Here is a 13,469-nt window from a genome sequence, read left to right as displayed (position 1 = left end):
ATCCAGACTAGGTTTATAAGGATTGTTTCATCTAGACTTGAAGATATGTTTGAACTCATCTTCTTCAATTTCACGGTGCCATTTTTATCTTAGTCACTGAATAAAAAAAATTGTCCAATGGATAAGGAGATTCATATATTGTTTGCGAATAGGGATTGGTAATTCCATGTTCCCGTTCTCCATTCCATAGGTTGAGATAACAGAAGTGCCCAGAGATATCAGCGGGAAGATCTAGCTCTAATTATAAAGGATCCATAAAGGATTGAGGCATATCAAAGTGAAGCATGTCACATATTGGCAGGACAGAATGATGCAACACAGACAGTTAAGTAATCCATTGTCATAGCATGGAAAGCATTGATGAAGGAAAGCTCACAGTTGTTAGGTAAGTCCACAACGCCAAGAGTATCCAAAAGTATGCAACAATGAATGGAACTTTAAGGGGAACATAAAAGCAATAAATATACATATATATATATATATATATATATATTGCAGTGGCAAAAGACCAAGATATCTTGACAAAGGACTGAGATATTTTGACAAAGGACCGAGATATCTTGACAAGGGTTTGAGATATCTTGACAAAGGACCAATAGACAGAATATCTGGCACCTTGATGTATTCAAGAAAACCCATCCACAACTGCAGAATTAATGCTGGTTCTGGTGCCATATAAAAGGCGCCCAGTACACTTCTGTAAAATGGTTGGTGCTAGGAAGAGTATCAAGCTGTAGACACCATGCCAGAACAGACAATGAAACCTGGTTCAGCCCCCATCTTCTTTACCAGCTCATTAAACCATCTAACCCATACCAGCATAGAAAATGGATGTTAAATGATGATGATATTGCAGTGTGCGTTTTTGGTGATTGCAGTATTGTTGAATGTATGTACTACAATGACTATTTAATGACTACAGTGTTGTATAGTGTATATACTGCAGTGTTGATTATTGTATGTACTATATAGTACAGTGTTTGATATATTAGGTCATTCCATAAATAGTGGTTTTTTCAATCGCATGAACTAAAAGTCGGAGGGGAATGGGATAAACTACCTGCATCAACTTGCTATAAAAGCAGTTAGTAATTTTACCTTGTGCTTATTCTTAGTGCAAGTTTTGATGAGTGCAGTTTGATTTCAACAGGTTATTTTTTCAAAGCTATAATGGAAGTGACAAAGGAGCATATTCAGCATATTTTGCTTTATGTGTTCAATATAGGCAACAACGCAACGGAAAGTGTGAGGAATATTAATGCAGTACATAGGGATTGGACAATAAGTGTAAGCCTTCCAGAAATTCTGAGCCGGAAACTATAGCCTAGAAGACGAGTTTCATCCTGAAAGATCTGTAGAGCTCAATGAGAATGTTCTGCAAACCCTAGTGGAACAAAATCCCATCGTAACTGTTGAGAAACTAGCAGAGAAGCTGTGTGCCATTGGAAAAGTGAGCAAATTGGGTCAATAGGTTCCTCACAAACATTCTGAGTGTAATTGCAAGCAGAGAGTGAATGTGTGCTCTTCTTTGCTGTCACGTCTCATGAATGAACCTTTTTTTTGGACTGAATAGTGACTGATGATGAGAAACAGGTTCTCTATAAAAATGTCAAGTGCCAAAGACAGTGGGTTGGGAAAGGAGAAATACCAGCATCCCAGGCTAAAGAAGGTCCTCACCCACATAAGGTGCTGTTATCTGTTTGGTGGGACATGAAAGGTTTAGTCCACTTTGAACATTTAAATCCAAACCAAATGATAACAAAGGAAATCTACTGTGAGCAGCTGGAGTGGCTTAAGTCAGTGCTAGAAGAAAACTGACCATCTTTGGTTTCAAGACAAAAGGTGTTCTTCCATCAGGATAATGCCCAGCCATATACATCAAGGATGACATTCCAAAGGCTGGAGTAGTTTAAATGGGAAATAATGCCCCCACCCACCATATTCACCGGACTTTGCCCTATCTAATTATCATTTATTCTATAGATGAGGTCAAAACAGTACTGGAGGAGTATTTTTCATCACAGACAAGTGAATTTTGGAAGAGGGACCTTGCAAGTCTACCAGATAGATGGAAGTGCATTGTAGAAAATGAAGGAGAGTATATTTTAGATTAATAAAGAACTTTATCTTGATTTTGAAAAGTATTAAAAAAAACTGCATTATTTATGGGATGACCCAGTAGATTAGGGCATTATTAAATGTATGCACCATAATGTTTACATTGTGGTTGGTAATTATCATGAAGATGAATATACAGGGTAGTGTACGGTGAATAAATTGTCGTCTAAATTATGCAAAAATGAAAATAAGATTGGCATCTCAATTTAACATATATTTACCAAATAAAAATATCTTGAAATACTAAGGAGTAAATTTATTCAATAAAATTGCCATTGGCTTCAACCACAGCTTCCAGACGACTTTGGAATCGCCTGCAACTCTTTTGGACAGTCTCCTTGTTTAAGTTGGTGAATGCCTTGAGTTCATCTTTGGTGTTAGAAGGAGTTTTGTTGGTCTCTTGCTCAAATGTGCCCCACAAATAATAATCAAGAGGGTTGCAGTCTGGGGAGTTAGGTGTGGTGTGGTTGCAGAAACTGTCTGACAGCCATGACTGGGTTCTCCTGCTTGTGTGGCATGGTGCAGAGTCCTGTTGCCAGACATAGCGTCTTCCAGCTACCACCCTCTTGGCTCGGGACAGCATTATCTCCTCCAGGTACTTGATGTAGGCCTCCATGTTGAGTCTTAGGCTGTGTGGGAAGATGAATGGAGGCATAACGTTGCCATCACTAGTGATCACTCCAAACACCATGATGTTGACTGGATGTTTGATTTTTATCACTCTCAGTACAAGTCCTTAGATTGCACTGTCCTCAGACTGACACCCAAATGCACTGAAATGTTCATATTGCAGCTTCTGGCATGAATGCCAAACAGTACAGCATGCTATTTCCAAATTTCTGGCAGAGTGAATTGCATCATGGTGCTGTTTCTCTCACAGACGGTGCTCAGCTGAGCCTACCATACTCTGCAGTCAATAAAATCAAAAACAAACAATGTGCATGCGTGAAATTAAAAATATAAGATAGTGAGAATTTACCCATCGCACCCTGTATAATACTGCATTGGTGACATTATGGTGAATGTGTGCATGTCCTGTAGTGACATTGGTTCCCCTCTATAGTAAGGCAACTTTGTCCTTCTATTCTCACTTGGCTCACAACAACAACTTCCCTCCGTGCCCTCTCTCAGCGGAGAGGGTTTTTTCTTCCAAGCAACTCGGCAACCCCACTAGTGTCACAAAAAAAGCACCTTGTGCTGGTGTCATGCCTGTAGTGGTGCCACAGTAAAAGCAGCCATGCTGGTGCCATGTAAAAAGCACCCAGTACACTCTGTAATGTGGTTGACATTAAGACAGGCATCTAGCTGTAGAAACCTATTTCTTTACTACCCACAAGGGGCTAAACACAGAGGGGACAAACAAGGACAGACACACGTATTAAGTCGATTATATCGACCCCATAGCATAACTGGTACTTAATTTATCAACCCGAAGAATAAAAGGCAAAGTCAACCTCGGTGGAATTTGAACTCAGAACATAGCGGCAGACGAAATACCACTAAGCATTTCGCCCGGCATGCTAAAGTTTCTGCCAACTCGCCGCCTTAGAACCACACCAAAGCAGACAATTGGAGCCTGGTATGGCTCTCCGGTTTGCCAGCTGCTGTCAAATCCTCTGACCCATGCCAGCATAGAAAGTAGACGTTAAATGATGAGGATGAGGAGGAGGATTGGTGACAGCAATTTTGTCAAATGTATATACTGCAGAAGCTATTCTGGTGATTGTAGAATTGTTGAATATAAAAGTACTGTATTGAAAATGTTGGTGACTGACAAATTATTGAATTAAAGTACTGCAACATCTACATTGTGACTATGGTGTTGCTGGATGTGTCTACTTTAGTAATCTATGTTAGTGATTGTGGTATTGCTGGATGTCTCAATGACTGTGTCTATGTTAGTGATTGTTATGCTGTTGAGTTTAGTGATATATAAATTCAAATTTTCTGTATAAATTGTTTCTGAGCTCTTTTGATGTTTGTGCAAATGTTTCATTTTGTTTCGTCTTTTTTTTTAATTTTGTGAATCTGTTATTAGAATGATAAGGAAATTCTCAGAAGAGAGCTGAATAATTACTTGCCATGCAGTAGTGGTAGCCGTATGCATGGGGCAGTGTTGACTGAGGAGGAGTTGTAGTTAGTTTTTGTAAGGTCCGTATGTGTACTGATGTGGTGTATTTAGGAGCAATAAGATTAATTGCGATGGTAATGAACTACTTCTTTCCTCATATTGTGTAGGTGTTGTTTTTTGAGGACTTATAGAAATACATGTAACATGATGTAGAGTGGGGTCTTGTCATGCAGTGTCGAATTGTGTGAAATGCAGCAAGATGCAATGTATGTGATATGGTGAGGGATGTGGTTGACTACAGTACAATGTGATGTGGGCTAGTGTGATGCAATTGTAATGTGGTCTGGCTGGTGTGATATGAAGTGGCCTAGAGTGGTGTAAGGTGATGAGGTGAGGTCCAGCCTGATGAGATGTGGTCTTGTGTGGTACAATGTGATGTGGCCCAGAATGGTGTAATGTAATATGCTCTATTGTGGTGCATTGTGATGCAGTCTAATGCAAGGTAATGCAATGTGGTTTAGTGTCATGTGCTTTAGTGCAGTGTAATGTAATGTGGTCTATTTTGTGGTGCAGTGATGTGGTCTAGTTTGGTGCAATATGATGTGATCTATCATGCTGCAATGATGTTGAGTTGTGTGGGGTAAAGTGATGTGGTTTGGAGTGGTGTACTGTAAAGTGGTCAAGCTTGGTGCAATGTGAATTGGTCTAGTGTGATGTAATGTGATGTGGACAAATGTGGTACAGTGTGATATTGCTTAATGTGGTGTGATATGATGTGATGTATATTTCCTTCTGGAGCCATGCCAGGCTCATAAGGACCGGTTTCCCGGTTTCAGTGGCGTAGAAATTCCCCCACCGGGACGGGAAGCCAATCCGTTGCAGGATTACTCATTTTTGCCAGCTGAGTCGACTGGAGCAATGTGAAAATGAAGTGTTTTGCTCAAGAACACAACGCATCACCCAGTCCAGGAATCGAAACCATACTCTTACGATCATGAGTCTAACACCCTAACCACTAAGCCATGTGCCGCCACATGATATGATGTAGTTTTGTTAATTATGTTATTGTGTAGTGTGTTGTAGGTGATGTGGTTTACTGCAGTGTAATGCAATATGGTCAGGTGAGGTAGTGTGTCATATAGTGTTCTCTGAGATATTATGTGCAGGGAGCCATGGTGTGGTCTGGTTTGAGATGTTGTCTCTTGTGATATAGCAATGGTGTGTGATGCTGTTGGTGTTTTGCCTCAGGTAAGCAATGACCAAACATACCTATGATCAAATGCATTTCATCCATAATCATCAAGTCTTTTTGCCAGTGTCAGGGTACCTGTAACCACATGATCCAATACGTCATTTTTTTAAAGACATCAAGGTGTGATTTGAGGAAGATTTGGTAGCTATTTTTATCAGGTCAACTGACCACCTAAAGATTTCCTCATTGGTTTTTGGTGTGGTACTCTGTGACATACCATAGTATGACAATGGTGTAGCCTGATGTGGTGAATGTGAAATTGTGTTGTGTGATGTGGTACAGTTTGTCTAGACCAGTGTTTCTCAGTCACTTGTTACCTTTGGACTCCGTTGTTTTCTATTTTACCCACATGGACCCCTACTAGCAATTCGATGTCTAAAAAAATCAGATTATATTTTTATTAGTAAATATTATTAGGAATTGTATAAAAATTATTGTTAAAATATTTTGCGTGTTGAAGAAGTATAACCAATTTATTGTAGATAGATTTTAACAACAAAATCTTATAAGGACCACCAAGGGTCATAGGGACCTCAGTTGAGGACCTTTGTTCTGGATAAAACAGTTATTAGAGTTAATGTATTGACTGATAACATTAACTATTATATCAAGAAATACTGTATATAAAAGACAGTGAAAAAGAATGGAAAGGACAGCTTGATTACATAAGTGGTGGGAGAGTGTGTGTTGTAACAAGTCCTCAAGTTGTGTTTCAAATCCTGGATGAAGTTACATAGTTTACTCTCAATGTCCTCTGGAAAAATATGAATCTTAAACCAGTTGGGTCCTTCAATACAGCAACACACTGAAATAAAGTTATTGACAGTCACCCTACACCAGCACAAATGTCCACCCCACTCCACACTTCAGCACATATCCTCTTATACCACATAACACCAGCACATATGCATCCTACTCCATACAACACACGTCCACTTAAATTCAACTCCACAACACCAGCACACATGATGACTACACTTCACAAAAACACATGAAGCCTATTACGCAACACGCTCAGACTGTCACATAACATTACCTAACCACTTGTCCAGGTTCTCACAATACATTACCTCAACATATCCAGACTGCCATACTACCTATTTTTTACTACCCACAAGGAGCTAAACACAGAGGACAAACAAGGACAGACAACCGGATTAAGTCGATTATATCGACCCCAGTGAGTAACTGGTACTTATTTAATCGACCCCGAAAGGATGAAAGGCAAAGTCGACCTCAGCGGAATTTGAACTCAGAAGGTAAAGACAGATGAAATACCTATTTCTTTACTACCCACAAGGAGCTAAACACAGAGAGGACAAACAAGGACAGACACATGGATTAAGTTGATTATATCGACCCCAGTGCACAACTGGTACTTATTTAATCAACCCTGAAAGGATGAAAAGCAAAGTCGACCTCGGCAGAATTTGAACTCAGAATGTAGCGGCAGACGAAATACCGCTAAGCATTTCGCCCGGTGTGCTAACGCTTCTGCCAGCTCGCTGCCTTACTACCATCCACACCTGGACATTTTGTGTCGTGCAACACATTAAGTCCAGGCAGCCACACTACATGCTTCCACTGTCAAAATACACAACCACACCACATAACAAGACTGCTGCATTACACAGCCACACACACCATACAACAATACCCAGATTGATACACTACACTAACTACCTCTAATAGGCCCAAACACCCACGGCACACTGCTACACCATGTTCCCAGATTGTGACACAACTACACCCCACAATATGCCTAGATTGCCAGATTATATTCTCATCAAACTAACTGCTTTATTTCTAACTTTTCAGAGCAGTTTCCAAACTTACATATGATCTTCATCCTTCAAAAGCAACTGGCTCAGGCCAAATTCCAATCCATGTGTTAAAAAACTGATTCCCTGAGTTAATGTCAATTCTAGCAAAATTCAATCATTGCCTCATCAAATTTTCAAGAAATTTGGTGACCATTATTCACCATCTCAAAATAATTCCGCTAGCTTATTGAACATCAAAAGCAGGCCATTAGACCACTTGACTGAAGCCAATCTCTTTAGCAACAAGCAGTTCCATTTTTGGTCTTCCTGAAATAGTCATGACTCTTGATCCTTTTGAGTTCACCTTGGCTGAGACCACACTTGGTTCTATGATAGATTCTTTCTGTTTTAAGTGATCTAAATTAAAGCACTCTTTCAAAATTCCTTGTTAATTTACATTGAATTTAATGACCAGCTTGATAAAGAAAGTTATTTTACTAAATTCTTTCTTATTTTGAAAAACTGGATTGAAACAAAGACAATATATCTTAACAGAAATATGTTAACAAAAGGGTTAAGTGGTTCACTGGAAAGCAGCTTTGATGCTTATGTTATTGCCATAGATGTTTCCAAAATATTTGCTAAGGAATTGCATAAAGAATGGTTCCACAGCATATCTGGTAGGCATTTTGCTTCTTCCATTGACAACTCATTCCTGACCAGAAGAAGTCAGAAAGTTGCTGTCAAAAGTCAGTTCTCTGATATTGATAAAATCCTTGCAGATGTACCCCAGGGATCTTCCAAAAATAACCTAGTATGTTTCTACTACAACTGAGAAATTCTGGGATTTTTCAATGGACTGGATTGGTATCCATTGAAATAAGAGTCTCTTCGTTTGGAGAAATTATTAAGTTTTATGAGCGAGGTCGTTGCCAGTGCCGCTGGATTGGCTCCTCTGCAGGTGGCACATAAAAAGCACCATTTGAGCGTGTCTGTTGCCAGTACTGCCTGACTGGCCCTCGTGCCAGTGGCATGTAAAAGCACCCACTACCCTCTCAGAGTGGTTGGTGTTAGGAAGGGCATCCAGCTGTAGAAACTCTGCCAGATCAAGATTGGAGTCTGGTGCAGCCATCTGCTTCGCCAGTCTTCAGTCAAATCGTCCAATCCATGCAAGCATGGAAAGCGGATGTTAAACGATGATGATGATGATTCACATTTAATTTCAGCTGAGTTTCCTAATTTCCTGTATTATGTGGTAGCCAGAATGATGATTTTAGTCTATTGTTCAGGAATATTTGTAACTGAAGCTCTATTGGATCTCTACAAGAGCTAGATCCACCAACAATGCAGAACTGTCTATTCTTGGTAACTTGCAGTACTGTCTTGGAGAGCCTAGTTGGTAATGAGCTTCTTTTGTCAATCCAGTTACTCTAACATTGATAAAATCTTACTTTCTGATGAGCTTTGTTCCCTGATTCTACCAATCTAGAAATTTCCCATCAGAATTCACTTTGGCAAATTTAGCAAACTGCATCTATAAATAAAATAAATGTGCCCTTTTAAATAAAGCTTAGCAAGGCTCATGGGCCCGGGTTCAATGGCGTATGTGTTCCCCAGCTGGACGGGACGCCAGTCCATTGCAGCGTTACTCATTTCTGCCAGCTGAGTGGACTGGAGCAATGTGAAATGAAGTGTTTTGCTCAAGAACACAACGCGTCGTTCGGTCCAAGAATCAAAACCACAACCTTACAATCGTGCTGCTGACACCCTAACCACTAAGCCATGCGCTTCCACATAACTGCATCTATGCTTGAAGGATATGTCACAGACATATTGGAAGCTGCATGCATAAAAATTTTTGCTAGAACACCTGAATTCAAGAACAACCTTTGTCTTCTGCACAATATGATATTGATCTCAATAAGTTCAGGTAACTAATGTTGGTAGTTACTGTCATTTAAAAAATTTTATCAATTCATACATTAATATTCATCAATTATTTTATTGCCATCTTTTATTAGTTCTTTCCCTTATACTAAAAGTGGCCTATGGTCCTTCTTTGAGGTGGTTTCTAGAGCAAAAAAAACCCCTGCATTACATGACCACATCATACAACATGCCAACTGTCCACTACAACAGCACATGCTGAGACTGCCATTCTACACCACCACATCACATTACACATGCTGAAGCCTTTACATCACTCTACCACATTAAATTCCCAGGTTGCTACATTGCAATCAAATCATTACACAGCATACCCAGAGACCACCCTACTATGCCAATCACATGACATACCTGGACTACCACATGTCCAGACTGCTACACAGTATCACTACACCATATATAGACAACAACACCACATGCTCAGTCTATCTTATTACACACTACTCCATCAAAAAAAAAACATACCCAATTTGCAACACATCTACAACCATAAAACCTTACCAGTCTTACTGTACATGACCACACAAGTTGTGCCCTGAATGCCACACTAAACAACCATACCACTTAACATATCAAGACTGTTACACTACATTACCATACCACATGCCAAGAATCCACACACCATGTCCATTCAGCCGGTTGCATTTACACTACCACATGCCTAGACTGTCACACGACAAATCAGACCCCCACTCCACAACCCCACACAACATGCCCATGCTGCCATCCTCCCACATATGCTTTCCACATACTCATACAACTACAACACCACGCAATGTACTGTACGGACACGTTTTCTAACTGTACCGGATTATAGGTGCTGATCGCACCTCCCATCATATCGATTTACTACAGGGTACGACGAATTAAATCATATCCAGACACAGCAGAGTACCTGTGGTGGGTCACGAACTACTGTCGCGAGACTGACATCCAAACTGCGACTGTTTGATGATTTTTTAAAATATTTTACATACTTACCTCGAAATAAAAACATTTCGATTTCAGATTGGTAGAAAGAGTTAAAAGATTATTTACAAACTGAAAATGTAAACGTATATATGACAAATGTGTATATCAAATATATATTTTCAAAAAAAAAAAATAATTCCAGTCCCAGGAAACCAGACATGGTTTTGGTCGACAAAAACATAGTTAATGCAATTCCTAAAACAAATGTGCATGTGCCCTTAGCAGAGATTGATTCTAATGCTTCGAGCAGGGCCGAGAAAGACGGGTCCAGCTGAAACGTTTGAATCAACCTCTGAAAGTACACACACTTATTCGGTTTGCGGATTATATGTATATGAGATAAAGAAAGAGAAGGGGTGGGGGAGAGAGATTCTAATTAATAAATACCTTTAAAACTTTAATCCACCTTCCTTGAGAGTTGCAAAACTCGAGACCAGAGGCGACAACACGAGAAAGAAGAAGTTCTTCCGAGAAAGGAAGTTTGTCACTATTGAGGTCTGGTTTGGTATAAATGTCCACCGAACAGAATGGACTCTTGTCATTGTCAACGATTCTTGACCGTACACACCTGTACTCCAGCTGGCTGGGAACATAACACAGGCTGTCGGGCAAGGGACGGGTTTGTCTGAGACATTGGATACATGTATTCAAGCAGCGGATGCGGGCCAACAAGCTGCTCAGGCCGTCTGCCATTGTACGCGAGAGCCGAACTTTCACACCCAAACACCGAACCACCAGGATAAACTAGAGTAATTCATACACGCTGGAAGTAAAACAGATAAATAAAGAATAAAAATAGGGGCCTCGATTCATGAATTACCAAGGAGAAGGTTTAGTTGAACTGTCTTTATTTGTGTTGACTGTCCCCAACAGTTAATAAATAGATTTGCTCGACTCCCATGTGATTGAGTAACTCTCTCGTTTCGCACCTGCAGAGCTAACACGTTATCAGTTGTACTTTCGTATTACATTTGCTTCCAACTTGCACTTGTATTCTCCTTTTAACTTATGGGAAATATAAATAACAATAGATTTACACGATCCCTTTTACAATATCTTCATATTTACGACCTTAAAATAATACAGGTTTTTACCTCTCATCTTCCTACTTAAAGTTAAAGGGAAAAAGCTCGGAGGAAATTTAGTAAAATCCCACGAAATGTCACATAGGAAGATCCGAAGACCCGGTCTTCAACTATGTAACATCATTTATAATAATAATAATAATAATAATAATAAAGTAAAAAATTGGAGCTCTTAATGATATAATATCTTCAGACTTTATTTTATTTTAATGCCTAGATTTTCGCATCGAGATCCTCTTTTTTTAGATTTTCATTTTTAAATTAAAAGGTAAAATTGTAATGTATTCTTTGTGGGTGTGCGCGTTGCTACTTTAAACCTGATACAATAAAAATGACGCCCCGCCTAACAAACTTGTTTAAACATGTCATCTAGGTCAAATTCCACTAAGGTCAAACGATTCTTTCGCCGCCCATCCAAAGTAGAAAAGGCCCAGAAAAGCGAAGGGCAGTGGCAACAGTAGAAGTAATATAAGTGGTAGTAATTGTAGAGGTCTTATTTCAGGTTTTTATGGGTGTTAAAGTAATTCTACAGGCAGGAAAGTGGTCGCTCACACCTCTCTCTCCCTCCCTCCTTCTCTTACGCACACAAACACATCACACTTGTACAGCCAGTCTGTCAGTCTATTACGCTAACCTCCCTTCCAACATACAAAAATAAAGACGCCTCTCGCCACAGAAGACAAATATTCATTCATCAGTGCAACCTCTGATGCCCAGCCGTACTGTATCCGCTCTCTATCTCTTCCCTCACGTCTACTACTACAGTCTCTGCTCTTCTCAGCTAGCGGGACCCACGTCCTTAAGTTCTTCTCACCTCTAACTCTCAACTCCTTTTAGATCGTTCATTCACTTTTTTAAAGCATGTATATATACTTTTAAAGCTATTGTAGCAACACCCAACTTATAACAGAAAATTTTAATGGGTGTCACCAGAGAGTTACTTGACCTAATAAAAATAACTGTTTAATCTCCACCAAAGTGAACTTTACTACTTTAAATATAAACAGACACATTGCATAACATAGCCCTAGATACACTATGTCTAAATAAAAATAAAAAGGATATCCTGCAGCTGGAATATCTTTATTTGTCTGCTGAATAAGGGCTGAATTGTAGCTTAAACAGTGACATATAGACAGTACACGTTGGGTATTTTAGTTATAAATACATTCTACCTGAATAAAAGGCACGATGGTTGTTCGCATGTACGTGTGTGTGTATGTGTGGTGGGGGGTGCTGTTATTTTGTTATTTCTATTATAAAAATCACAACAACCCTTGTTATCACCTCCATTTTGGGCAGGTAGGGGATTTTTTTTTGTCACAGAGCCTTAGTCATAGATATTTTATTCTCTGCTTTGTCTGTTTCATCATCATCATCATCATCATCATCATCATCATCATCATCATCATCAACATCATTGTCCACTTTTCCATGCTTGCAGAGGGGCCAGACAGAATTTGCTGAGGCAGGTTTTCTACAGCCAGATGCCCTTCCTGTTGCCAACTCTTATCTGCCTCCAAGCTAGGTAGGGGCATGTTTTTCATGGTAGACCGGAAGTGAATAAAGTGAGCTCATTTACAAACATCACATAATGTGTCACAACAAAGATACACAAAGGCACAGGTGTGGCTGTGTGGTAAGTAGCTTGCTTACCAACCACATGGTTCTGGGTTCAGTCCCACTGCGTGGCACCTTGGGCAAGTGTCTTCTACTATAACCTCGGGCCGACCAAAGCCTTGTGAGTGGATTTGGTAGACGGAAACTAAAAGAAGCCTGTCGTATATATGTATGTGCGTGTGTATATGTTTGTGTGTCTGTGTTTGTTCCCCCAACATCGATTGACAACCTATGCTGGTGTGTTTACATCCCTGTAACTTAGCGACTCGGCAAAAGAGACCAATAGAATAAGTACTGGGCTTACAAAGAATAAGTCCTGGGGTCGATTTGCTTGACTAAAAGCTGAAACAAGTAAAAAAGTAACAAAGAGAACATACACACACACACACACACATACAACAAACTTCTTTCAGTTTCTACCTACAAGGCTTTCATTGGCCTAGGGCTGTAGTAGAAGTCACTTACCCAGGGTGCCATGCAGTGAGACTGAACCTGAGACCACCTGGTTGGGAAGCAACCAATGTTTATATATTACAATTTGCAGTAATTTTACTGCTGAAATAATTTAAACGAATTACTCTTTTACCCGTTTCAGTCATTTGATTGCGGCCATGCTGGAGCTCCACCTTTAGTCGAAGAAA

At 39.8% G+C, this 13,469-nt stretch overlaps 1 protein-coding gene across 1 annotated transcript in view; it reads right to left on the bottom strand.

The window, feature by feature from the left end:
* The window catches only part of LOC115218603 (E3 ubiquitin-protein ligase HECTD3), a 77,944-nt gene extending 66,650 nt beyond the window's left edge, over window positions 1-11,294 (bottom strand). Inside the window, exon 1 of the mRNA XM_029788500.2 lies at window positions 10,511-11,294. Coding sequence (XP_029644360.1) covers window positions 10,511-10,816 — 306 coding nt within the window. The 5' untranslated portion in view covers window positions 10,817-11,294. The remainder of the gene's footprint in view (window positions 1-10,510) is intronic.
* Window positions 11,295-13,469: the final 2,175 nt, after the last annotated feature.

Source organism: Octopus sinensis, linkage group LG13 (assembly GCF_006345805.1).
Source record: "Octopus sinensis linkage group LG13, ASM634580v1, whole genome shotgun sequence".
NCBI lineage: Eukaryota > Metazoa > Mollusca > Cephalopoda > Octopoda > Octopodidae > Octopus > Octopus sinensis.
This window is presented reverse-complemented; position numbering and strand designations above follow the sequence as displayed.